Raw genomic sequence first — 24,242 nt, 5'->3', positions numbered from 1 at the left:
ATAGATATACATTTAATTTATTTATATATTCAAAAAATATTTATTGGAAACCCTAAAATCATAAATAGATATCCATTTAATTTCGATATACCGTTCAGAACGGTATACCGAAGTTCGGTACATTATACCAATGTTCGGTACGATATACCGAAATTTCGATACGATAATGATATAGGTATTATCCATACCGAAATTTGGGTCTACTAAAGTCCTGTATACCGAAACTTTTGATGCGATAATGATATGAAATTCTTTTATATTGATATTTTCGATACGATAACGATACAAAATTTTTGATATAATATACCGTATCAAGCCAGCCCTATATATAGTCTTCAACACAACCATTTTGGCAAGGGCTGAAGCTTGCTTTTACAAATTTTCCAAAAATGTAAAAGTAGAAAAAAGGAAGAAAAAATTTGTTGGCAGGGGTTAAGCTCTTCCCCTGCTCTTACTGTGTCTGCCACTGATCGTAACGTACCAAAATTAAGAATTTATAGAATTAATATATTGAAAAGTAAAAAATTAAATATAAAATTATAAAATTCTTAAATTTGAAATCGTAAATTTAATTAGTATTAATAAATTATATATCAATTTTTAATTTGATGCATGTTATAGCGCATTGAGCCGATAGCTCTAGTTTATAAATAAAAGAATTTTTTTTAACTCAATATCTTTAAGATATTAAATAAACGAGTTAAGCTCATGTGATTATTTTCTGATCGAGGTCCAACTATAGCGTTCCGAAAAATTAGACATTTAAAGAAATTAAAATTTTGGAAAATAAATAAGGAAAATCAAAATCATGGATTTTTAAAATCAAAATTGTAAACTCGTTTAGAATTAATATATCGTAAATGTGTTGCATGTCATATTGAATTGACCTAAGAATTCTAATATTACAAAACAAAAAAAATATGAAATACGAATTATATATTTTTAAAATTTAGATGAGTTAAGAACATTGAGCAAATTTATATATTTTTCTCTAATATTATATATGTTAAAAATTTAGATGATAAATTATATTGTAAATAGTTTTTTTTATTGTTATAGAAAATTAGAACTGAGCAAATTGGAGATGAAATAATTCGTTGATGGAGATTTATAATTGGAGAAGAAGAAAATGAGAATTTATTAATAAACATATAAATGGAAAAGAAGAGAGAGAACTTGACAACTAATGAAATAAAAATCTTTAAAATGTAATTAAATGCTAGGCACTTAATTTAACAAATCTCATAACACACTCACATTCCTTAATTAAAAGCAAGGAAAACGTTCATTACTATAAGGGTATAATAGTATTTATATAAAACATAAATCTAATTATAAATATGATATAATGTAAATTACCCTTTTAACCCTGTTATGGCAATGCCATTATGTCTCTAAAGCATTTTTGTTTCTAAATATATACTTTGTGCATGAAAAGAAAGACAAAATGTAACATTCTTGGATGTTAAATTCAAACCAATAATAAAACTTAAAACTGTAGAGCATGAATAATTGCCATTATAGTGCATACAAAACTTGGGAATAGAAGTTACAAGCAATGTAATCAAACAAGAAAACGGATAATACAACTCGCCAACCTTCATTTTATTCCCAAATGCTTTTTCTCAAGCAATCGTTATTCTAAAAATTTATTACCACGCCTACTGTCAGGAGAACTTGAACTCAAGCTCATTTCTTACAGTGCTTTTCGAGCCATTCCATCGTGACACTCTTTGGCCTCTCTAGTGGCAGTCCAAGAGCTCGGTCCCAAATTAGCTGTACCAACAAGTAAAGGAACAAGGAAAGAAATTTCAGTTAAGAATCAACGTAATAAAAATAGGAAACTAGCAAATGAGGGGGGCTATGCGCGGTAGACAACCTGAGCGCAAATGCCAATAGCTCTTGATACGCCAAAAAGAACGGTGTAGTATCTATTGTCAATTAGAGCACATCATGAGGAATAATAAAATAGCAGATCAAAACCAGCATAAAATTTTTTATAAATGTACCTTGCTTCTGTTAAACCGTAATAATTGAGCAATACTCCACTGTGGGCATCTACATTAGGCCATGGGTTCTTCACCTGCAAAAGTCAGATCCCAGAAACAAACAACCTACATCAGGACAAAGATATGCAAAACTACAAAAGAAGAGCATTCACATGTGTATACATTTTGAATGAGACAACATGCAGAATATAGTGAAGAATTGTCATACTAAGTTATGCCGAACGCATGAAGAATTCACCTAAAACGTTTAAGTCCTATCTAATAAATTTGAAATCTAACAATTTTTAAGAAAAAAAAAACTTAGCTTAATGCCAATTGCCAAAAGAGTAAAGAGTGAAGAAATCACATGTAAACTTCAAAGGAGATTTTAGTGTGAACCAGAGTCTAATACCTTTCCAAGTTCCAATAGTATTGGGGGCACTACCTCATAAAGATTTGAAACCTGCAGCAGATATATCATAATACAGTTAATAACTGAGTCTGAATGTACACCTATATTTATCAAGGCTAAAGCAGTTACTAGTTTAAACAGTGGATCATCTGGCATGTGCTTGAGAGCAAATTCTCTCTGGCATGTGTATCTTGGATCAGTATTGCGCAAAACTCCATGTCCATATCCAGGAACAACCTACAGTATAGTAACATGTAAAGGATGAGAAGGTCAAATCAAGATGGAAATCATAGAAGAATAACCACAAGACTGAAAACAATTAAGAGGGTTTTGGATGCTGGAATGTAATGTGATAGCTAACAAGAGAATCAGGGCCTTTTTAAACTGCAGAGCGGGTGCTCAATTTATAATCAGAACGAGAAAGATGGAATATAATTTCTGCATATTAGCAACTGAAAGAAAAGCAGCACTCTAGAGTAAGGTGGCAGCATTTGAACTCAAGCACCAGCATTAACTATCAACAAGTAGTAGTTTGTAAACTTTGTAATACTATCAATCTAGTGATCTGATATATGAAAGTCATGAAAGATGAAGCAAACTCAACACAAATGGGTTTCACAATTTGCAATGATACAGATAAACACTACCTTGCCACTGTTCAATGTTTTCCAGACATATTTTTTCAAATCTTCTTTGCTAACATTTTCCCCACATTCTTCTACCACTGATTTAATCCATAGCAAGACTTCCTGTATAAGACCATAAAATGAAGCAGATAGTTAGGAATATCAGATATGTTTACCTTGCAGTTGGAGATACTGTCGGTGGTTAATGGCCACATCGCCACAGTACTTTTTTGGTTTATGTTGAAATTTCAAAAATATTATTTATTCACAAACAAAACGTAGATAAAGATAACATGTGCTCCTCTATCCAGAACAAGGAACTGGATCTAAGTAAAAGGAAGAACCCCAGAGCTAAAGTAAATGTAGCTAACCAACTTTGGGGCAAGACATAGAATAATATTGCAATTAGTCTATTGGTTTAAAGACAAATATTTTATTTGAACGAATGGTTTCCATGTAAAGCTCAATTCCTTTATAAGTCTTGAGTCTTAGTGATCATCAGAACAAATAGATTATGTATGTTGGAATTAAGGACATGCACATTTTAGCACCTGATTAGCAAGGCCATGAAGTGGACCAGCTAGTCCATTTAATGCAGCAGCAAATGAGAGATAAGGATCAGAAAGGGCGCTAGCAACCTGTGCAAGTACAATGGCAGCTATTAGAAGAAAATAAAGCATGATATTCTACATACGCCAAAATGACATGAAAGTTGTGCTGTCCATCAAAGCAATTCAGTTACTTAATCAGTAGTGATTCTGTCAGGTCAAAGTCCTTCGGGAATAATGATAAATAAAGCATAATGACACTTACCAGATGGCCAGTATGGGCACTGACATTCCCACCTTCATGATCACTGCGTGAAGTATTCAAATTACACAATAGATTAATATCTTATTTAATCTGCTCATGTTATTTACAATGTAAAAAAAAAGTTGTACACTGAGTCACTGATACATTATGATGAAGAAAATCACAACACCTATGGATGGTCACATAAAGCCTCATAAGCTCTTGCATGGCAGGATCATCAAAACCCAGCATATGTGCAAAATTCCCTCCATAATCTAAAGAGTCGTCCATTGGTATAACTTGCCCATTCTTGTACATCCTTTACAAGTTCAAAAAAATGTTACAAACATAATTATAAACAGAATTAAGAAATGAATTCACATGACCATTAGTTTTTTACAGAATGCATCATTAGTGCAATTAGTTTGAAAGATTAAACTCAAGAATCCCAAAAATTATTCCATTCAACCAACCTGCGGTAGACATATGAAGCGACAATCGGAAGTTGAGCAATCAAACTAAGGGAGTCCTCATATGTTGGTTCCCAGTACCTGTTGAGGACTAACCATGATATTCTGAATAGGAAATAGTTTGCTTTTATTAGAGAGTAAAGCCCACTTATGAACTTACTTAGACTTGTGGATCCCTTTCTCATATGCCTTCTGGAATTCACTTTGGACCTTTAGCAAAGAAAGCACAGTATTTTTCAGTTGAAAGCTCGCTACATGAGTGAACAGCTCAAAGCATAATGCAAGCACAAACTATTGCTGAAGCCAATGCATAGCCACTAAGGTGTTAGCATCTGTGGGAACAACATGCTCAGACACAAACATTAGAGAGATTTCCCAATCCCTCAGATTTGGTTTTACATGTTTATGAAACAAAGTATCTTATTATGAAGAGACTAAATGCATAAAATTTCTACAGTTATATCCACTTAAACCAATATATGTAACTACGTTTTGCCTTAGTATCTTTCTTATATAAAAAGAAAATTCATGGTCACCCTTTCGGCTTCCAAAATTTGAAGATAAAAAGGTTCAGCTTATGAATAGCTATTATGAGAAGAGTACTCATCACCAGTTACAAGATTTAAATATCACATCATCAGGATAAATTTAAATAAAACTTTAAGAGCATAAAGATATACTGCGACGAGAAGGTAAACTAGGTTTCTTGAATCAATTCTATAAAAAATAGTAAATCATCATTCCACCTGAAGAGCCATAACACCAGTCGCAAATTGAGTCATTGGATGAGCGTCAACAGGTAGGGCATCAATAGTTTTATACACGTGACCTAAAATAAAAAAGAATGAGTATAAAATTGAGCTTGCAAAAACTGTTGTAGCTATAAAGGCAAGATAAGTTTAAAATTTTCTTGGACAACTGTTGAAGTTTCAATTACAAAAGGATTATAGGACAAATAATTTTATTTATGGAGGGGATGTCATTAAGGTTTAACAGAAACATATCTTAGAAATAAGAATATCTCGAACATTCTAGCATCTCTAAATATAAGCCATACAGCTGAAAGAAGAAGTTGCTACAATTGGATACGGATGAACAAGTTGCAAACTGGTTTGTCATTTCCTATAATACCTAGCTAAAAACTAATTTGAGAGTTGGAATGACCTGGGACAGTAGCACGATTTCTTAGTTCCTTGGATAATGAATCCACTTGCTCTTTTGTTGGCACCTAACCCAGGCAGGGAAAGAAAACAATTAGCCTTCCCAAAAGAAATCAAAGCACAAGTGAAGCAAACACGAGCAAGTGCATAGCGTAAAGACACAAAAAATTGATATAGGGAGTAACATATTCAGGTATACTTGATGCAACTATAGTTGATGGGTGGGTGGGGGCAAAAGAAAAAGTTAGCAACCTACTTTTCCTGTTAAAAGGAGCCAAAGGAGGCCTTCAGGTAACGGTTCTCCTCCAGACTTGGCTGCAGGTAATAATTTCTGACATTCAGGAATAGACAAACCCCTGAAGCGAATTCCCTAAGACAAGTTAAGTGCCATTAAGGTACATCTCAGTAGCAATTGCATAATAGTATAGAATTTACAGTCTGCATGCAAAGTGTACTGAGGAGTTGCAGAATGCCATTGATAAATACCTCTTCTGCATCAAGTAATGAAGTCTCCCACAATAGTCCTGTCATTCCTCTCATTCCACCAATTACCTATTGACAATGAACAAACAAATCCAGTATTAATTAAAAATTCTCCTGGAAGCATCAGTCGAAAATAAGGATAGCAAAAAAAAGAAGATGAAACATGTACCATATCAACAGTAATATTTCCCAGCTGAACTTTACCATGTTCTGATCTAAGCTTCTTCAGGCGTTCCTGAGACAACATAAAATGAAATGAGCGATTAAAATGGATATGATAAAGAGCACAATCATTTTTGTGTCAACCATAATCATATAGGAAAGTACCTGTTGTTGAGGAATCAATTCCTTCAGCTGGGAATGTAGGTCCTACAAAGAAGCCAAAGGTATATAACCACCAGTAAATATCAGCTTAGTTTTTAGGAGAACAAGTAAACACAAAAACAGAATAAGAAAACTTATTAATCTTGACCGGAAGTTGGGGAAATAAGTGAAATTGTTATTACAGTGGCCCGTATCTGTATAAAACCCAACTGTTCTCCAATGCTAGAAATACACGAGCATAGTCCAATGGAAATCTAGTAAGTACTATAACACAAGAAGAAGTAAAGATGGTCACAACCTCGGATGATGTCTGGACTTGGAACCAGCGGACAGAATTGCAGAGAGCTGGCTGTTGGACCTGGTTGATGCTAAAACTTCAGGTTACAAGAAAAAATAAAGGCACGCATAAACATGAAAATCATGCAGGTCAGTCTACATCAAAAACAACCGAATAGGTGATCTTCTAGCACAGAATTTTGTTCAGCCTGATCTAGTGATCTGCCTAACACCTTTATTGCAGGTAAACTTAGATGAAATCAATTTTAATCGCCGTTTCTAAATCAACATAATTAATTAGGTGGGGAGGGGAAGGGAGAACTACAACAATTACTCACAGCGCGCGACCGTAGCTTCGTCAACAGAGAAGCACCCCTGTGAAACACCATTGCTCCGGAATACCAAAACTACTGCAAAAACAGATTCATTCAAAACAATTTCAAGGAATCCACACAAAAAGGAAGCCTAAAATACAAACAAAGTACATTTCCAGCGATTTATCGATTTATTTCGGCAGATCAACCAAACATCGAGGTGAGAACACTTACAACGGAAAAGTAGCGGCACTGACTAATTGGCAGTGAAATAAATGGAATCAGTATGGAATAATGACCTTATGTGAGAGAGAATTTGGGGACAGATCAAGAGATGTTTGCGGTGAGATGAATAAATCAACGGCTGACTTTAGAAATTAAAATTAGAAAGAAAATTCCATCGCGGCTCTTGCTAAGGAGTACTACTAGTATTTCTTATTTGATCTCTCTCTCTTTTTGTTATTTTTATTTGTTTTAAGAATATAGTACTACTAAAAAAGTTTAAAGAGCACAAATTCCATTCAAACTTGTTATTAGAGGTATTATGATTGCTGCATCAAATAAAACGTGATTAAAAAGTAGGAGTGCAAATGGCCTCCAACTAAGTAAAGCTACTTGGGGGTCTAATTATTGTATTAGCTCAATTTATTAAGTGACCCACCCAGCAATCTGAATTTTAAAAATGTTTATTAAATAGAATCTGGCCACTCAAAGTCCTAAAGGGAAAACTCTTCTTATAATCTTATATGGTCCCCCTTCAAAAATAACAAAACAAAAACAAAAGAACTTTATAATATAATTAGCAAACGTTCATACGATAACTATTTACTGATTAGCCCTTGTAACAATATTTAAATTGGTAAAATGCTATGTGGGCCCAATAAGTGGCCGTGCCTAGAGTTTTTATTTGGGTATGGTCTAAGTGGGTCTGATTTGAACGTGTAAATACATTAATAGAGAGTATTTTTAACAATCAAACTTTATTATGGTTTTATATACTGCAGTATAATTTAAATAATATAGTACTACTACTACTATGTTTAGTTGAAAAAGTATAAAAATAAGTGAATGTAGAATATATTTTTGGGAGCAGTAGCGCATGTCTGAGAAAATGAGCACGACAACAAACGACATACGCACAAACTAGTTGTGGCCTTTGAGTCAATAGACGAGCCAAAGCTGTTGTCGTTGGTGGCAGTTGTAGGCTGGATTCGTCGCTCCATACGAAAATGAAAATCACATGTTATGCATATGCCGCCTTCATTCCCCTTTTGAACTCGCCCCTCGCATCACTCATTCAATCTTTTCCTTATTACTTACTACCATTTTCGGTAAAGAATCTACAGCTCTACTTAATCATCTAATCTTTTTCCTCTTTGTAAGGTTATATTCAACAATCCTTCTTTCCCCCATAAGAATTGGTTGCCCAAGTTTTGATTTTGATAACAGCATGCGCCACTGCATATCCAAGTTTGTTAAATGGCATCCGCCTCTCAGGAATTTCAGCTCTGTAAGTTCCTTCAATCAATGGCTTATGATATGCAGTTTTCAATTTTATTGAGTGTGGAGTGTGTCTTGGATTGGATGCACCTTGTTTGATGGAATTACCTTTTGTTTTTTCTTTTGGAATTTATGTGAATATTGAGTTCCTTGGTAGATTCGAACTCGGGATATGGATTAAGATTGTCATTTTAATTCAATCCAAATTGTGTTATTTGAAAGTTTCTTTTTTGCCATGACTCAATGGATGTAGGCACTGTTGTAGTATTAATTTCTTGAAATAGTACTACTTCAGTATTTGGATATCTTTTTTTCTTTATCCTGAAGCTGGATTTAGCTTAGTGTGCAACTTTTCTTGGTGAAAATATCTGCTTTATTGGAGTTGAAGGCTGATGTATTCATTATGAATCAAATTGGTGAGGAGAAGTAGTAGTTCATTTTAACTAGTTGGTTATCGATGATCAGGTGTTCACACGCTTGATTGTAGTAGTCTGATAATTATCAAAATGTATTAAAGTGCCAAGATCATCTTTAGGTCGGAGAAGGTGGAGTCAAGGATATTGTGCTTGGTTTCCGCTGAGAGCTTAAAAAAGGAGCAGATGTTTATTAGGATTTTCTGTAATTTAAAATCTAAGCGTTAGTATTTGATTTTCCTGTTTTGGTAAGTTTGCACCTGGACAGTGACTGTTCCCTTGGTAGCTTCCCAGTTTACTGCCTCCCCAGCGACCAAAACCGCTGACTTGCAGTTTCCTAATAGTGATCAAACTTCATTTCAGGTGAACAGCACCATCATGCCTCACGTTCTGCAAAATAACAATGATGGAATAACTTCAACAAGTGAAAATAATGATGTTACCGCTTCAAAGATGTATGATCCTACATGTAAAAAGTTTCCTGCGGATGAACCTCTTTCCAACATGCTCGTTGATTCATTTGGGAGGCAACATACTTATCTGAGAATCTCATTGACAGAGCGTTGTAATTTGCGATGCCTGTACTGTATGCCTGCTGAAGGCACGGAGCTAACTCCGAGCCCTCAACTTCTTTCACAGAACGAGATTGTTCGCCTAGCAAGTTTATTTGTCAGTTCAGGTGTTAATAAAATCCGTCTGACTGGTGGGGAGCCCACGGTTAGGAAGGACATTGATGATATTTGCCTACAGCTCTCACACTTGAGAGGGCTAAAAACACTTGCTATGACAACTAATGGAATCACCCTGGCAAATAAACTTCCAAGATTAAAGGAATGCGGGCTTACTTTGCTAAACATAAGTCTAGACACATTGGTTCCAGCAAAGTTTGAATTTATGACTCGGCGGAGAGGACATGAAAGAGTGTTGAACTCCATCAATGCTGCTATAGAGTTGGGATATAGTCCTGTCAAAGTATGTATTATTGTTCTGGCTGTTTAGTTCTCTTATCTATTTACCGATTAATATGGATTAGAACTCAGGAGTTTCTTTCCTCTGCCATGACGAGTCAGTATATATGAGTTAATGTGACTTTCTGTCAGGTAAACTGTGTCGTAATGCGTGGTTTCAACGATGATGAAATATGTGATTTTGTTGAATTGACTCGTGAAAAGCCAATTAACGTAAGGTTTATCGAGTTCATGCCTTTTGGTGGGAATGTCTGGAATTCAAAAAAACTAGTACCTTACTCTGAGATGATGGATGTTTTGGTAAGGTAGAATTCTAACATCCCTATTTACAGCTTTCAGATTTTTCCATTATGAATATGAATGGTTAAATTTCCTTAACAGGTCAGGCAAAGTACTCCAGAGAATTCAGGATCACCGCACTGAGACAGCCAAGAATTTCAGGATTGATGGGCATCAGGGTACAGTTTCTTTCATTACATCGATGACTGAGCATTTTTGTGCCGGTTGCAACAGACTGAGACTTTTAGCTGACGGGAACTTTAAAGTTTGCCTCTTTGGTCCGTCGGAGGTAAAACATTGCCTCGCTCATCCTCACTAATAGTTTACCTCTTTAGTACTCCATGATTAAGGGTTTGAAGCATATTTCTTTTGCAACCCTTCCCTTCAAAATGCTAACTTGCTCTACGTGTTGGAGTTGAAAATGGCTTGATCATGTAAATTCGTGGTTGACACTTGGTTAACATTAGGTACTATATAAAATATTTTAAGATTATCGAAGGAAGCTCACTCGAACAACTTCTTAGTCCTGTTTCATCTTATTGCAATTATCAGTGAGTTTGTCTGTCAAAGTGCCAGGCACGGTTAGATTATTCTTTCAGGGTAAGTTTTATTTGTTGATTGTGTAATATCTTTAGTAACCCCAGTTATTCCCCAAACAACTCTTAGGCACAGTACGGTGAGCATGTAGATTTTGCTAACCCCGTGCTTCTCATCATGCTAAAAATAACGTTTGCTCCTTTCAGGTTAGCTTGAGGGACCCCCTGCGGAATGGTGCTGATGATACTGAACTTGAGGCGATTATTGAAGCAGCGGTAGCCCCTTTTGTCCATATTCTACCCAATTTTCACAATCACATCCGATTTTTTTCTCTCATTTTTCAAGCATTTATTCCACTTACCAGATAAAAAGAAAGAAAGCAGCTCATGCTGGGATGTTCGACCTTGCAAAGACTCCAAACAGACCAATGATACACATTGGCGGCTAGAAATCATCAGGCCATATGCATTATTCTGTACTCCATACCTTGTAAGTGCTCCTTTAATATTCCAATCAACTCATAATGTTTAGTTTCTAATTTCTATAGTTTCAAATTGTGTGGTTTAAACTCAAGAAAATTGCTGAGTATGCATGTAAGACATCGCGACAATGATTCTACATATCAGAGGATGAGTTAAAAACTCATTAAATTCTGTCGTAGGACTATCAAATGTACTTGTTTCTCATGGATTTATATTAGCTTCTTGGTTCTGCTCATCTTGTGTTATGCATGCTGCATATTGATACATCCATGTGATACTTCTGGCAAATATCCCTCATGATTTTGTATTTCTTCTGTTTTAGTCATCAGTCTCACTTGCCCACTGAAGAAAAAAGAAGATAAAAATGCATGAGAATCTCTGCTGAGACATATGACCAATTTTGATGTAAATTATTAGTACATTATAGTTGCAAAAGTTTCTAAAAACATTGAAAATATATTGCCTGTTTCATGTATTTGGGATAATATAATTTCCAATTTTCTCTACATAGCATATGATCTTCTTCTATAGGAGGTGATTGAGAGAGAGAGAAAGAGAGTCCAGACTGGCCATTCTTGTTTACCATCATAGTTGGGGTCTATGGACCTCCACCTCTTTTGTATCTTGAAACAATTCATTTTTGGGTGCATATGATATTATTGGGTATCTAGAAACAATTCATTATTCCAAACCCTCTACTTCATTTATTAATTTCCCTTGTACTCCCTCGTCGTCCCTTTAGTTTTGGGACATTTCTTTTGGGCATGGAGATTAAAGAATAAATTTTAATGAGTTAAATGGAATGAGAATAAAAGTAGGAGAATTGTGAGAGTAGAATAGCAAACGGAATATACTTAATAATTGACAAATGCATTTTAGCATAGAAATATCAGAGTACAGCTAATAGAGTCCAACCAGACATTTTATAAAGCCAGAGATATCAACTCAACATTATGGTCCCCAAATGACTTATTATCCAATTTCCCATAGGATGGACAAATTTTACAATTTACAACTGTAAACAGAACAAGTGGACAAGGCAGTAGGAAAGTTTGCAACAAATCGTGTCGACTCAACATGTCCAAGGCATAACATGAACTTATTACTTCATCCAACCACTGATTACTGAACTAGCAACTCCTATATAAAGAATTTTTTATGTGGCAAACGTAGTAGTAATACTAATAAACTGATGCAAAAGAATTGTCACACATGAGTAAGGGGAAAAAGTGACAAATGCATAAATTAGATTAAATCTGGATGGTTTCAAGGAAAAGTACCAGACCTTTAAGAACAAAATTTAATCAAGTGAGCCACAAGCTGTTGAAAGGAGTTGTTAATGGAGGGATTCAGAGGACAAAATTTATCTCAAGTGCAAATGATGGTTACAGCATGAGTCTTTCACCCTTATGAAGCATATACCAAAGCTGGTGTAAGCTAGAGATTATCGTCAAAAACCCTATGGGTAAGTTGAGCAAGTGATTTCACCATGCAAGCTAACAACCCCCTCCCCATCAAATGACACTGAACACATCTTGCAATAGAGCCAACAATCAGGTACTATAAAGGGATTGTCGACAGATCACATATAAAAAATTGTGTTTTTTACAAGAAACATCAAGATTTTATTAGAAGCTTACTGAAACTGATGGTTCATGACCAATAAGCAATTGTTCCTTAAACATAGTAAACGATCAATATAGATCATAGATGAGCACCTATAATAGTGATATGATAAACATTGTGCCACAGAGTTCATTCTGCTGCATTTCCAATTTATAATCACTACTCGCTAATCTTTGGTTGTTCATCTACGTTGATCGATTACAGTGTTTAAGGAACAAGCATTTCTTTTTATGAGGTGAGAAGAATATTGAAATACACACTAAGTGCACTGCATCCAATCTATGCTTCCCTCTTTCTTTCTAACATAAGTATGCTAAATTATTTGTAAAAATGATAAAACAGCTTTACGATAACTAGTTCCTGGTCAACTAGGTAGCAACATATTCAATCGACCAATGACATTATGAACTAATGCAGTTTTTTAGCAAGACACCATTAAGTTTAACAAGAAGTTGTTATGTGCTTATGCAGCAGCACAAAAACATTTCTAAGGAGTTACTAAGAGCAGAATATGTTGTATAAGAACTTTAATAAACGGAAAATGCTTCAAAAGAAGATGGTATCAATATCAAAGCACAACGCAACAAATTCCATTTTTCAAATAGCAACTTAGGTAAGCAGCACTTGAGACAAAAAGTGAGGAACAAGAACTAGCAGTCCGAACAATCTTCACATGCCTAGAGCCTCTAGAACCATAATGCACAATGCACATAGATGCCAATCTTTGAAAGTGAGTTTCTTTGAGCTCTATTTAGTGAACTGTTTAAAGTGCATTGGCATAAGCCAAAAAATTGGAAACCAACTAGAGCTAGTAACCAAATTCAGCCAAAAGACAATATAAACAAAACAAAAGAAAGCAGTAAGCAAATTACACCTCTTATTTCTGCCGAAACAGTACAAAATCCAATTAGAAATCCTCACCAAGATCCCAACTTTGAGCAAATGCATGATCGGTCTCGTCAGTTCCTCGCCGTATCTCCTCCGCCTGCCACCTCGGCCAGCTCGACATAGCCTCCAAATTGTTTCCTCTCTCTAATTCCCCAATCTGGCTAGGAGGAAATATACTTCCACTCGCAATATAACTCTCATCATTCCACCGATGCAACCTCTCAATATGCCTAAATCCATACAAATCCACCTCCAATTCCTCAAGCCTGACCGATCCCCAATACCCCTCCCCCTCATTCACCGCCACCGGCAGCTTGTGGCGGCACACGGGGCAGGAATTATTAATCTCGAGCCACGGAACGATGCAATCCGAATGATAAGTGTGTTTGCAAGGCATCACTTTGGCGACGGAGTCCACAGCGAAAGGGTCTTTGCACACTGGGCAGAGCATCGAGGCGTCGCTGTCGGTGGTGATGGTGAATTCTTCCAGGGATTCTATGGAGGACCGAGGGGCCGGATTCCCGGCGTCGGCGGTAGTGGCGAAGTGGTTGATGAGGCGGTGGAGGTAAGGGCTGCTGAGGAGGAAATTGTCGCCGGAGGGGGTAAACGCGGCGGAGGAGGTGTGGTCCATTTCCAAGGGGCAGCGCGGGGGATTCGCGGAGAGGGCGGCGACGTCCATATCCATCTACTCGAGGAAGTCGCGGTGACACTGCAATTTTTCCTACTAAAAAATTTTCAATTATAAAGTAAAAAATAAGTATTCAATCTGTGAGAAAAAATAATTTCTTTCACTAATTGTCAATAATTTAAAGATTAAATAATGAGAATTCACTCATTCCGGACCAACTATATTAACATCGAATCAACCCGATCAAAAAGCACCTAGTGCTCCCATCCCATTAGCATATTTTCTGTTCACTCCCTCCTCCTTATTTCTAGGTGGCATGTATTTTAAAAAATATAAAGAAAATGGATGGAAAAAAGTTAGTGAAATATGGGTTAACTTGTATATATTAAGTAGTTTTAATTGAAATGAAGGGGTGGAATATGATGATCTATTACCAAAAAGTGACCTAGAACTCATAGAGTTCAATTCATGGTCTCACGTTCAATAAGAAATCCTAACATATGAAAGACATCAAAGACGCTTTGGCCGAGTGGTTAAGGCGTGTGCCTGCTAAGTACATGGGGTTTCCCCGCGAGAGTTCGAATCTCTCAGGCGTCGTATAATTTTTGGCTTTTCCTTTGTCGACCATTTTCACCATTTTATCAAATTTCCCCAATTTTCAGTTTTTAGATAGATTACCCTAAACCGCTCTAGGTTGCTACTCCACTTTTTTTTTTTTTTTTTTTAATTATTAACTTGTGATCCTAATTATGTCCGTGAAAAGAACAATACTATTTGGTTGACGAAATCATCCCCAAATATGTAGTGTGAAAATACAAAATCATACTCCACAAATGACTGAAGACAATAAAATTCCATTGTGTATATTACAAGGAAACCTCAGCACCAAACACAGTTGGCAGAGAAAGAGAAAAAGCGAATTTTGATTGTCTCAACAAACTTATTACTACTAGTAATTTCAATTTGAAATCTTAAAAGCATCAGTCAACCTTAGCAGTCTTGATCTTGGAAGCCTCGAGATCGGCGGCCTGCTTGAGGAGATTCTTATCGCCGTCCTCGAGCGCCATCTGGATGGGGTTGGAGCCGAGCCCCTCGGCGATGGCGAGCATGATGTTCCTGATCTCATCCCTGAACTCCTTCTGGTCCACGGTGCCGCTGTTGTCGCAGTCGAACTTGGCGAAGATGGAATCGTAGAGCTTCGTCAGCTCCTCCGGCGGCGTCGCCACGTCCACGCCGAAGTCGGTCTCGATCAGCCGCATCGACTCGAAGGCGCGCCGGAGCTCCGACCGCGACAGCACGCCGTCGTGGTTGGCGTCCAGCGACGCGAACGCCTCGTCCATGCTCTTCTGGAAATGCGCCTCGTCGTTCACGAACGCCTTCACCGTCGTGCCGTCGATTATCACCACGCCCATGCCTGATTTGATTGGATTTTTTTTTTGGGTTTAGTGTGTGTTGTGTGTGTTTCAATTTGAGGATATTTTACTTTGTAGAAAGGGATTGGGTGAATATGGGGACACCGTTGAATTTGGACCGTGGGATTGCTGGAGTTCTGTTCGTGGATTTCAGGCACGTGTTTCAGTCGGTTGTTATAATTAAGAATATTCTTATTTTCTTCATTTAGGGGGCATCGAATAAATTATAGAGTACTTTAATTTCAGTGGTTTGGACCGATTGGTGGTGGATAAGTACGATAGTAGTCTTTATTGTTGATTCTACTGAATTTGGGATTTTATTTATTTCTGAATGATGAATCTTTAATTATACAGGAGTAGGAGATATATTTACAATGGAAGAAAATAAAAAAGATAATACTCTTAAAATAGCTGATTCTACAAATCTTTATCATGATCTCTTCATATTTTCTAGATTATTCTGCAGTATATTCAACACTCCCCATCAAGTTAAGTGACGGGATTCCCAATACTTAACTTGCTAAGAACATTCAGAAAATTTTTGGTGCCCACTGCTTTCATTAGGATGTCTGCAAGTTGATCTTTAGATTTCACGAATGGGAATGGCACAATTCCAGCTTAGATATTTTCTTTAATGAAATGTCGATCAGCTTCTACGTACTTGGTTCTGTCGTGTTGAACTGGATTTTCTGAAATACTAATCGCTGCTTTATTGTCGCAAAAGAGTTGACAAGTCTTCTGTGACACCAATCCTAGTTCTTTCATTAGTCTTCTCAACCATAAGACTTCAGTTAATCCACTTTTAATTTCTCTACTTCTGCACTAGATAATGCAACTACCTTTTGTTTCTTGTTCTTCCAAGTAACTAAATTTCCACCGACAAAGGTGAAATATCCAGTTGTGGATCATCTATCAATCGGATTTTCTGCCCAGTCCGCATCTGTGTAGCCATGAATTTCCAAGTTGTTATTTTTTCTGAACATAATTCCGTGATCAAAGAATCCCTTCAAATATCTCACGATTCTCACTGCTGCCTCAAGATGGTCAACTTGTGGCCGGTGCATGAATTGATTTACCATACTCACAGCATATGCTATATCTGGTCTGGTATGTGACAAGTAGATCAACTTCCCAACTAGATGTTGATATCTTCCGTGATCCGCCAAAGGTGCTCCTTTGGTTATCTGAAGGCCATGATTCTGAGCTATGGGGGTTTCTGCAGACTTGCAGTCTATCATCCCTGCCTCTGCCAGTAGATCCAAGATGTACTTCTTCTAGTTGATGAAGATGCCTTGTGGTGATCTTAATACTTCAAATCCCAGGAAGTACTTCAGGTTTACCAAGTCTTTCATCTCGAATTCTGAAGCCAAATTTACTTTCAACCTTTCTATCTCCTCCAAATCATCTCCAGTGATAATCATATCATCAACATAAATTATCAAGCACGTAATTTTTTCTCCATTCCTCTTGGTAAACAGTGTATGATCAGCACAGCGCTGACAGTAGTCATATTTCTTCATCGCCTTAGTGAACCTCCTGAACCAAGCTTTTAGAGACTGCTTAAAGCTGACTCGGCAGTCGGCTCCAGTGTCTCCTTCAGCAATTCCCGACAGAGTCCGTCATAGCGGTCGTCCAATCCCCTCAAAAATTGGTACAACTTCTTGGTCTCATTTTCTTTGTAGTATATAACTGGCCCTTTTTCGCAACAGGTATACGGACAGGGCTTGCGGGATTCAATATTCACCCACAAGTCTTGGAGATCCGTCCTGTATTCTCCAAGAGTCCGGTTCCCTTGAACCACTTTGCCCGATTTAGTGTCCAGATCGTACACTTGCATCGGATTTTCCCGTACTCCAAACGTAGTGATGTGGCTCTTCCATAGGGCTTTCGTCGTTTGGTGTTGGGAAAATTGTGTGACAAGTCGTGGTTCCATGTTCTGGATAATCCACGAAAACACGGTGAAATCTGCAGCTTGCCACACTTTGAACTTTGGATCGTCGTTCTTTGGTGGATCCTCCTGCCCTTCGATGTGGTGGAGTTTCTCTCGGCTACCTATGTTGATTCGCATGAGTTTTGACCAGGTTGGGAAGTTGGTTCCATCGAGTTTGATGCCTAGATGGATCTGTTCGACAGTTTTGGCCATTTTTTTAGAATGTTTGGGCTACTGACTTGATTTTGGCTAAGGTTTTGTAGGTTGAAGGTTGAGAAACAGGGATGAATGTTTGCCCTGATCTCGGCTGAAAGGTTTGAGAATGGTATGAACGAAAATGAATTTTTTCTGAGTTCGAGATTCCTCTTTTTCTTATTGAGGATCGAAAACTGCTCTTGATACCATGTTGATTCTACTGAATTGGGATTTCATTTATTTTTGAATGATGAATTACACGCTAATCTCCTCATTATATGGGAGTAGGAGATGTATTTACAATGGAAGAAAATAAAGAAAATAATACTCCTAAAATAGCTCCTAAAATAGCTGATTCTACAAATCTTCATTATGGTCTCTTCATATCTTCTAGATTATTCTGCAGTATATTCAACATTTATAATACTCACTCTTTTCTACAATAATATACGCTTGAACACAAATTTTAATACTTACCTGATAAAATAAAAAGAGAAATTGAAAAAAATAATTAAATTATTATTAGTGGATAATGAGTCTCACCTCCTTAAAAAAAAGATTTTCAAATTCAGAAAATATATATTCTTGTCATGATGCACAAAAAAAAAAGAGTGTACATTCATATGGGATGGAGGGAGTATGATACTTTGTAATTTTTTATGATTTGGTGAAAGGTTGACAATTTTACACGAAAATATAACACGAACACATACGAAATTAGTCAAATTTAATTAGATTTGTGTTCATGTCAAATTGGTCCATTATTATGAATTTGATAATTTAAGATTGGGTTCGGAACTTCGGATTGAGTTCCTTATAAGTGTAGTTGACATGTGCAGACTTTTAAGATTGTATTTGACTTTTTAAAAATGGACTATTGACACTTAATATCATAGAACTTTCAAAAAGTTGAGTTTTTCCCATGAACTTTGAAATTGATAAATAATATCACGAACTTTACCCTGAGTTTATTATTTCCCCTCAATGAAAAAATCCCGGCTATACTACTCCATATTTACATCCCGAATATATGGGACGCATTAATTCTATAATTGTAACTGAATCCTAGCTATAATTAAAAATAACTATGATAGATGCAAGCAAGTTTTTACCTTGAATAAATAATCAAACAGATTCTCAAATCTGACAAACTTATTAGCTGAAATTGCAAGTAGGTGTATATTAGTCGATATATACCCTTGTCTTCGATCTAATTCGATATTTACAAGGAGATCGGCATCAAAATCGATTCCAATAGTAAAATTATATTCATATATTCATCTAAAAAAGAGTCCACATATACTTATTTCTTATAACAAATTAAAAAACCTACAGAGCTGCTAGAGACTCAGACTAGTGAGACACAAAGTAATGTTGATCGTCAATAAATAAGTTGGAAATTGTAAGTAGAATAAGTTAAGAAAAAGAGCAGTTAATAACATTGGTTTAATTTTATGTTTGTAACGAGTTAATTCAAAATAAAATACGCACAATAAATGGAATCACAATAGTTTGCGTATTTTTATTCCATAGAAAACTGAAAGAAGATGTACAAAATACACATTGTAACAAGGTGGTCTAAACCTTGTCTAATCAACTAAGAAGTGGAAACAAGCGGTCTTGGAAATCGGAGTGATAAGAAATCATGAGGAAGAGGAGGAAGAGGAGCAGGCCGAGCCCCCAGGGCGTGCCGCCGGCGCGGTTCTGCTCCGGCAGTGGGCGAGAGGAAAAGGAGGCGTTGAAGGCGGTGAACAAATGCAGGGTGAGGAGGAGGAGGAGCGGCGACACTATGAGGAACAGTTTGATCTGGTGGAAGAGTGGTTGGAAGATGGACTCGTAGTTGATATACCACGTGATTCCGAGGAACATGGAGAGTATGACCAGGATGAAACACAGGTGGACTTGAGGCGCCTGAGTGTGGCTGTAGCCCTTTGACATGATTGGAATTAGTGTTTTTAATTTTGCGGTGCCTGTGCTTCAGATTTGGTGGTTTATGGAGTACTTTATATAGAGAGGAGAGTCGGGTAGGCGTAGGCGGGAGATTAAGGTTTTGTTATTAAGAAGCTTTCGCCAAATCGGTTTGTGGATTCTGTTACTAATTTCTTTCTAAGTGGCATTAGTGTGTATATATGGGATGTGCGTCTGTATTTTATTAATGATACTGCATGATATTGACAACCAAATTTCGTTTATTCACTTTCTTTATTTTACACAGCATACGAATCAAGGTTTGATCTCTTCTATAATTTATTCATTTCTTTAAGTTATAGATTTTTAAGTCATTTGTAAAACTAATGACAGTTCTTGTATTTATGGTAATGCAGATAAGCAAATAAGTAAGATATTTCTAGCCTTTTATATATAAAGATTAAAGAAGATATATAATAGATGTTTGCAATCAATTATAATAGGCCGTCTTTCGATTATGAAATAGTAATCCATTAAGGATTAAGCTGTGAGATTATTTTAGTTGGAAGAATGGACTATCTCTAACTATTACATGATTATCCATTTAGAATTAAGTTGTGAAATTTAATCTCATAAACCAAATACAATACATATTTATTCTTGAGATATAATCTTACAAATCGAACAGACGGGAGTACTATTTTTATTGCGAAATGTATAGATATATATAGTGCATATTTTCATTGTTCTTAATAGATTAAACCTTTTAAAATAGTTAAAATGGGGATTTAAATGCTTAATCGAGTTTTGTGTTCTTCTTTCAGGATTGTAGAGATATCACTTTAGTCGGAAAAAAAACTTGCTAAATTAAAGTGACTGTTGTATACATAGATGTAAAATAAATAATAAATAAAGATGATCGATTTTCTCCTAAACGAAGAATTTGGGCGTGAATTTGGGGTTAGTCAATTTGCTTTTGGATGGCTTTATAATTTCTAGGATTCTCCTTCCTTTGAACGACATACGAAGTACATAATAAAAGTAAGGAAAATTCGTAATGGCCGGCGAAAATGTTTGTGCTTTAATATCTACTCTGTATATTACTACTATAATTTTATACAGTATACTCGGCCAATGACTGCTCTATGCATTACACGTGTCAGTGTCACCGACCAAGACCAGATCTCGTTGTTCCCGCCAACCTTTGCTTGCATAAAAGCTAGAGTTCGTAATGCAGTATTTAACTAAAAAAAACATACACAAGCTCGCAGTTTCCTTGTATGCTTCGGGGGCTCCACCAATTTAATCTTTAATACATAGAGACATAAGGATCAGATGGTTGAGGAGGGCACATGGATGATGGATTAAAGACAAACTAAGAAATTGTGGGCAATTATTTTTGTTGAGAGGAGAAGGTGTGGACAAATATAAGTGTACGATTCTTGAAATGAGACTAGTAATTTGGTTTAAAATAATGTAGGCCATAAAGTTTGTGATTATGATAATAATTGATGATTAATTAGAGCGAGTTCATGATAATAATTGATAATTAATTAGAGTGACTTCTTCACATCACACCTAACTCCACATTTCAAGCAGATCTGCAGATTGTATTAAGGATTTGTTACTACTCCTTATAGTCAAAGTTCGTACCAACAAAATGGTGTTTTTTTTTTCTCATTCACCAATCCTTCCTGATATACATGTAATAGTAGTATGTTTCCTATTAATAATAAGCTAATCAAACGTGTCCCACTTCTTTTGTTGTGTTTGTGCTTTGATATGAAGAGAGATCTCAATCTCAAGTAATCATTTCTACGTTAATTATACTGAAACTTATACAGTATGTCATTTCCTATTGATTTTAGCATTAGTAGTACATGTTTTTAGTTTACATTGTAAAATGTAATATACACCTCTACATAAAATTTTTAGTATCATATAATATATCCAAGCCAGGAGTCTATAACCAGTAAACTAAATGTCTAAATCTATATTATCAACTAAAAGATTAACACCATAAAGTTTGGATCTCTTTGAAATTATTCCATAATGGTTTTTTAGGTAAAAATGCATCTGAATAACTAGCTGTGAAATCATACATGGACGTCGCAACTGATGATTAAATAATGTCTTGTTTGGTGTACTTACAAATAAAATAACATTATTTAAATGAAAAATATCAATAATATATTGCAGTTATGCTACCGGAAATATTCTTCCATTGGATAATTGTGAGCAAATCCAAAGTTTATACGGTTTCCAACTATAATTTTTAATTTACAAGACGAACAAAATTTGTATGAACTTGTTATTTTTTGCCGTGAAGCCCAATTCTCCAATTTTGACAGAGAATATACACTCAGCACAAGCCCAATCTTAAACTTCAAATCAAGCCCTAGCCAATTTTCTTTATATTCAGTAGGGCCTTAGGGGGCATAGCCCAACTGTCTAATGCTTAAAATATCAAATAAACAACCGAAAGAGCATGGATCACTAAAATTGATTTCGACCAATTTGGTTTGATGAAAAACTGAAACGGAGAGGTTCAAGTTGTTGTTGATAAACGACAATAACTTTTACTACAACGTAGACAAACGGGTCATTGCATGACTATATCAATATGAGGGGTTCTACTAATTTTGTTGATGCTAAGATCTTACCGATATTAGGTAACATAATAAATCCCTTCACACGTGTAGGGCAAGAGCCGAAAAATTATGTTGAAAATGACAAATATATAACATGAGAGAATTTTAAGAATTTTGGGCATTTAGTGAATGAATTAATATAAATGAAATTAGGGGATGTGATCAAATGAAAACTCTAAATATTGTACAAACTCAAAATTATGATTTAGACCATTGAAAAATGTCAACAGATCATAAAAAAACATCAACAGGATAATGTCAACAAAATTTCAACAGTAGTCAATGATTGATGTTGTGTTGATACTGTGTTGACATTAAAATCTTGAAATTTTACACCGTGTTGATATTATATCAATGTTGAAGCTGTGTTGATGAGTTTTGTGTTTGTAAAATACATAAGTTTGCATTTTATCACTACCCATGAAATTAGTATATGTTATATACATATACATGGACCTTTGCCCCTCCTAGCAATGAGCAAAATTAAGGTGGGGCATTTGCCCCTCCTAGCAATGAGCTAGCATCGCCCTTGCATATGAGTCTTTCATAGTATGTAATTTTGAACATTATCATTCATGTCTTTTCACTTTTGACAACACATCCGGCTCGAGCATGAAGTTTGTTCTCGTACCATAATAAAGATTAAATATAATAGAAATGTGAAAAATGGTAAAAGCAGCTAAACTAGTACTCCTACATTGTACTACTCCATACTTGGATAATTTTCGTGTATCTCACTTCAGTATGTATAGACTATTAAGTAATTCTTGATATTTTCTTTTCTTGGCTTAACTCTTCTTGCTAAATTTCCTCTTGATTGCTTTATTCCAACGGTTGAAAGCTAAAGCAAACATTGCTAATTTGCATTACAAGACCAATGATTGAACAAGGCCAGTACCAATTACTTTCCACCTTTGTTGAAAATTTAGCCATCCCTTCAAAAGTTAAAGCTTAAAATCCTATCATTCCATACCTTTCTTCAACATTTAGTCATCCCTTCCAACACCTTTACCACAATCTCTCTCATGGATTGCTGTAGCATCAACATAAGACTTCCATTGGTACTGGCCTTAGCAGCAATGCTAATAGCCTTTGCATCATGTGATGATCATGATTCAAAGGAGAGAGAAGAGTGTGCAGAATCAGTAGTGGGACTCGCAACTTGTCTCCCTTATGTAGGAGGAACGGCAAAATCCCCCACGCCGGATTGCTGCAGCGGCCTCAAACAGGTGTTGAACACCAACAAAAAGTGTGTGTGTGTGATCATTCTAGATAGAAATGATCCAGATTTAGGGCTCAATATCAATCTCACTCTTGCTCTAGGCCTTCCCCAGGCTTGCAATGCACCAACCAACATTTCTCAGTGCCCTGGTAATGTATGCAATTTAGTGCATAAATTAATAAATAGACAATTTGAAATATTGTTATGATGCAGCTCTGCTAGGGCTGGCACCAGATTCACCAGATGCTCAGATATTTTACGAATCCGGCAATGGTACCCATGTTGCTCAAGGTCCTAACGATAATGGTATATATATCATATATGTACCCTGATAAATTATACTCCTACTAGTACTAGAAGATTCATTTGTGACTGATATTTCTGGTAATTTATTTGTTCAATAGTGAAGCCTGCCGCTCCATCAGATATTACAACTCCAGGAAGCAGTGTTGAGCAGCAAAATGATGATGATGATTCTGCTTCTGCAAATGGGAAGGGATCTAATGGACTCAAAATATTTGCTGGAGTCTTGTTTTTGTGGTCTGTGAAAATTTGAGGATTTCAAATTCAGTTTCTTCTAATATGTACTCAAACATTCAGTGTCTTGTGGTGTAGTATTGAATATCTCTTTATACAAATATACATTTTCTAAATTATTTTAGGGAAACATGTTTATTTAAGCACCATGAATAATTAGAAGTGAGGCAAAAAACCAACTGGAGTTGAATTGATACCCCAAAACAAAAAAGAAAACAGGT

General features: G+C 36.0%; 7 protein-coding genes and 1 non-coding gene across 15 annotated transcripts; 3 read left to right on the top strand and 5 right to left on the bottom strand.

Annotated features, from left to right (window-relative positions):
• Positions 1–1,465: 1,465 nt before the first annotated feature.
• ATCS (Citrate synthase family protein) lies at positions 1,466–7,267 on the bottom strand. Of its 5 annotated transcripts, XM_089057510.1 has the most exons (20): positions 7,080–7,263; positions 6,870–6,941; positions 6,554–6,613; positions 6,259–6,300; positions 6,101–6,166; positions 5,935–6,000; positions 5,705–5,818; positions 5,453–5,516; positions 5,035–5,117; positions 4,449–4,498; positions 4,292–4,369; positions 4,009–4,137; positions 3,840–3,882; positions 3,578–3,664; positions 3,048–3,149; positions 2,530–2,637; positions 2,401–2,451; positions 2,010–2,083; positions 1,880–1,931; positions 1,466–1,776 (listed from the first exon to the last, which is right to left on the bottom strand). In XM_089057510.1, exons 2-20 carry the CDS (start codon positions 6,918–6,920, stop codon positions 1,690–1,692), a joined length of 1,407 nt encoding a protein of 468 aa, XP_088913636.1. In that variant the 5' UTR covers positions 6,921–6,941; positions 7,080–7,263; the 3' UTR covers positions 1,466–1,689. The 5 variants fall into 5 exon arrangements, with proteins under 5 accessions (XP_088913636.1, XP_088913633.1, XP_088913632.1 ...); XM_089057507.1 differs by having other exon boundaries at positions 2,401–2,637; positions 7,017–7,267; XM_089057506.1 differs by having other exon boundaries at positions 2,401–2,637; positions 7,080–7,267.
• A 677-nt stretch (positions 7,268–7,944) lies between these two features.
• On the top strand, positions 7,945–11,532 carry LOC125193060 (GTP 3',8-cyclase-like). 2 transcript variants are annotated; one of them, XM_048090771.2, is made up of 7 exons: positions 7,945–8,355; positions 9,122–9,730; positions 9,859–10,031; positions 10,108–10,294; positions 10,749–10,817; positions 10,907–11,031; positions 11,347–11,532. In XM_048090771.2, exons 1-6 carry the CDS (start codon positions 8,086–8,088, stop codon positions 10,988–10,990), a joined length of 1,392 nt encoding a protein of 463 aa, XP_047946728.2. In that variant the 5' UTR covers positions 7,945–8,085; the 3' UTR covers positions 10,991–11,031; positions 11,347–11,532. The 2 variants fall into 2 exon arrangements, with proteins under 2 accessions (XP_047946728.2, XP_047946727.2); XM_048090770.2 differs by lacking the exon at positions 11,347–11,532 and having other exon boundaries at positions 10,907–11,257.
• LOC125193061 (uncharacterized) lies at positions 11,144–14,469 on the bottom strand. 3 transcript variants are annotated; one of them, XM_048090774.2, is made up of 2 exons: positions 13,525–14,466; positions 11,144–11,366 (listed from the first exon to the last, which is right to left on the bottom strand). In XM_048090774.2, exon 1 carries the CDS (start codon positions 14,221–14,223, stop codon positions 13,558–13,560), a length of 666 nt encoding a protein of 221 aa, XP_047946731.1. In that variant the 5' UTR covers positions 14,224–14,466; the 3' UTR covers positions 11,144–11,366; positions 13,525–13,557. The 3 variants fall into 3 exon arrangements, with proteins under 3 accessions (XP_047946731.1, XP_047946732.1, XP_047946730.1); XM_048090775.2 differs by having other exon boundaries at positions 13,572–14,463; XM_048090773.2 differs by lacking the exon at positions 11,144–11,366 and adding an exon at positions 11,929–12,164 and having other exon boundaries at positions 13,572–14,469.
• A 212-nt stretch (positions 14,470–14,681) lies between these two features.
• TRNAS-GCU (transfer RNA serine (anticodon GCU)) lies at positions 14,682–14,763 on the top strand. The gene has a single exon. It is a non-coding gene; the product is annotated as a tRNA-Ser (tRNA).
• Positions 14,764–15,000: 237 nt separating this feature from the next.
• Positions 15,001–15,643, bottom strand: LOC125193063 (Calcium-binding EF-hand family protein). The gene has a single exon (XM_048090776.2). The coding sequence runs from the start codon at positions 15,576–15,578 to the stop codon at positions 15,147–15,149; it is 432 nt and encodes a 143-aa protein (XP_047946733.1). The 5' UTR covers positions 15,579–15,643; the 3' UTR covers positions 15,001–15,146.
• Positions 15,644–17,127: 1,484 nt separating this feature from the next.
• Positions 17,128–17,721, bottom strand: LOC148929373 (uncharacterized). The gene has a single exon (XM_089056821.1). It carries the CDS (start codon positions 17,719–17,721, stop codon positions 17,128–17,130), a length of 594 nt encoding a protein of 197 aa, XP_088912947.1.
• Positions 17,722–19,238: 1,517 nt separating this feature from the next.
• On the bottom strand, positions 19,239–19,731 carry LOC125195318 (uncharacterized). Its single transcript, XM_048093485.2, has one exon. The coding sequence runs from the start codon at positions 19,639–19,641 to the stop codon at positions 19,297–19,299; it is 345 nt and encodes a 114-aa protein (XP_047949442.1). The 5' UTR covers positions 19,642–19,731; the 3' UTR covers positions 19,239–19,296.
• A 3,338-nt stretch (positions 19,732–23,069) lies between these two features.
• On the top strand, positions 23,070–24,137 carry LOC125197066 (non-specific lipid transfer protein GPI-anchored 14-like). Its single transcript, XM_048095764.2, has 3 exons — positions 23,070–23,633; positions 23,698–23,790; positions 23,889–24,137. The coding sequence occupies exons 1-3, from the start codon at positions 23,288–23,290 to the stop codon at positions 24,038–24,040; spliced, it is 591 nt and encodes a 196-aa protein (XP_047951721.1). The 5' UTR covers positions 23,070–23,287; the 3' UTR covers positions 24,041–24,137.
• Positions 24,138–24,242: the final 105 nt, after the last annotated feature.

This window comes from Salvia hispanica, chromosome 4, assembly GCF_029641045.1.
Source record: "Salvia hispanica isolate PSC_SH4W2 chromosome 4, Shi_PSC_v1, whole genome shotgun sequence".
Taxonomy (NCBI): domain Eukaryota; kingdom Viridiplantae; phylum Streptophyta; class Magnoliopsida; order Lamiales; family Lamiaceae; genus Salvia; species Salvia hispanica.
This window is presented reverse-complemented; position numbering and strand designations above follow the sequence as displayed.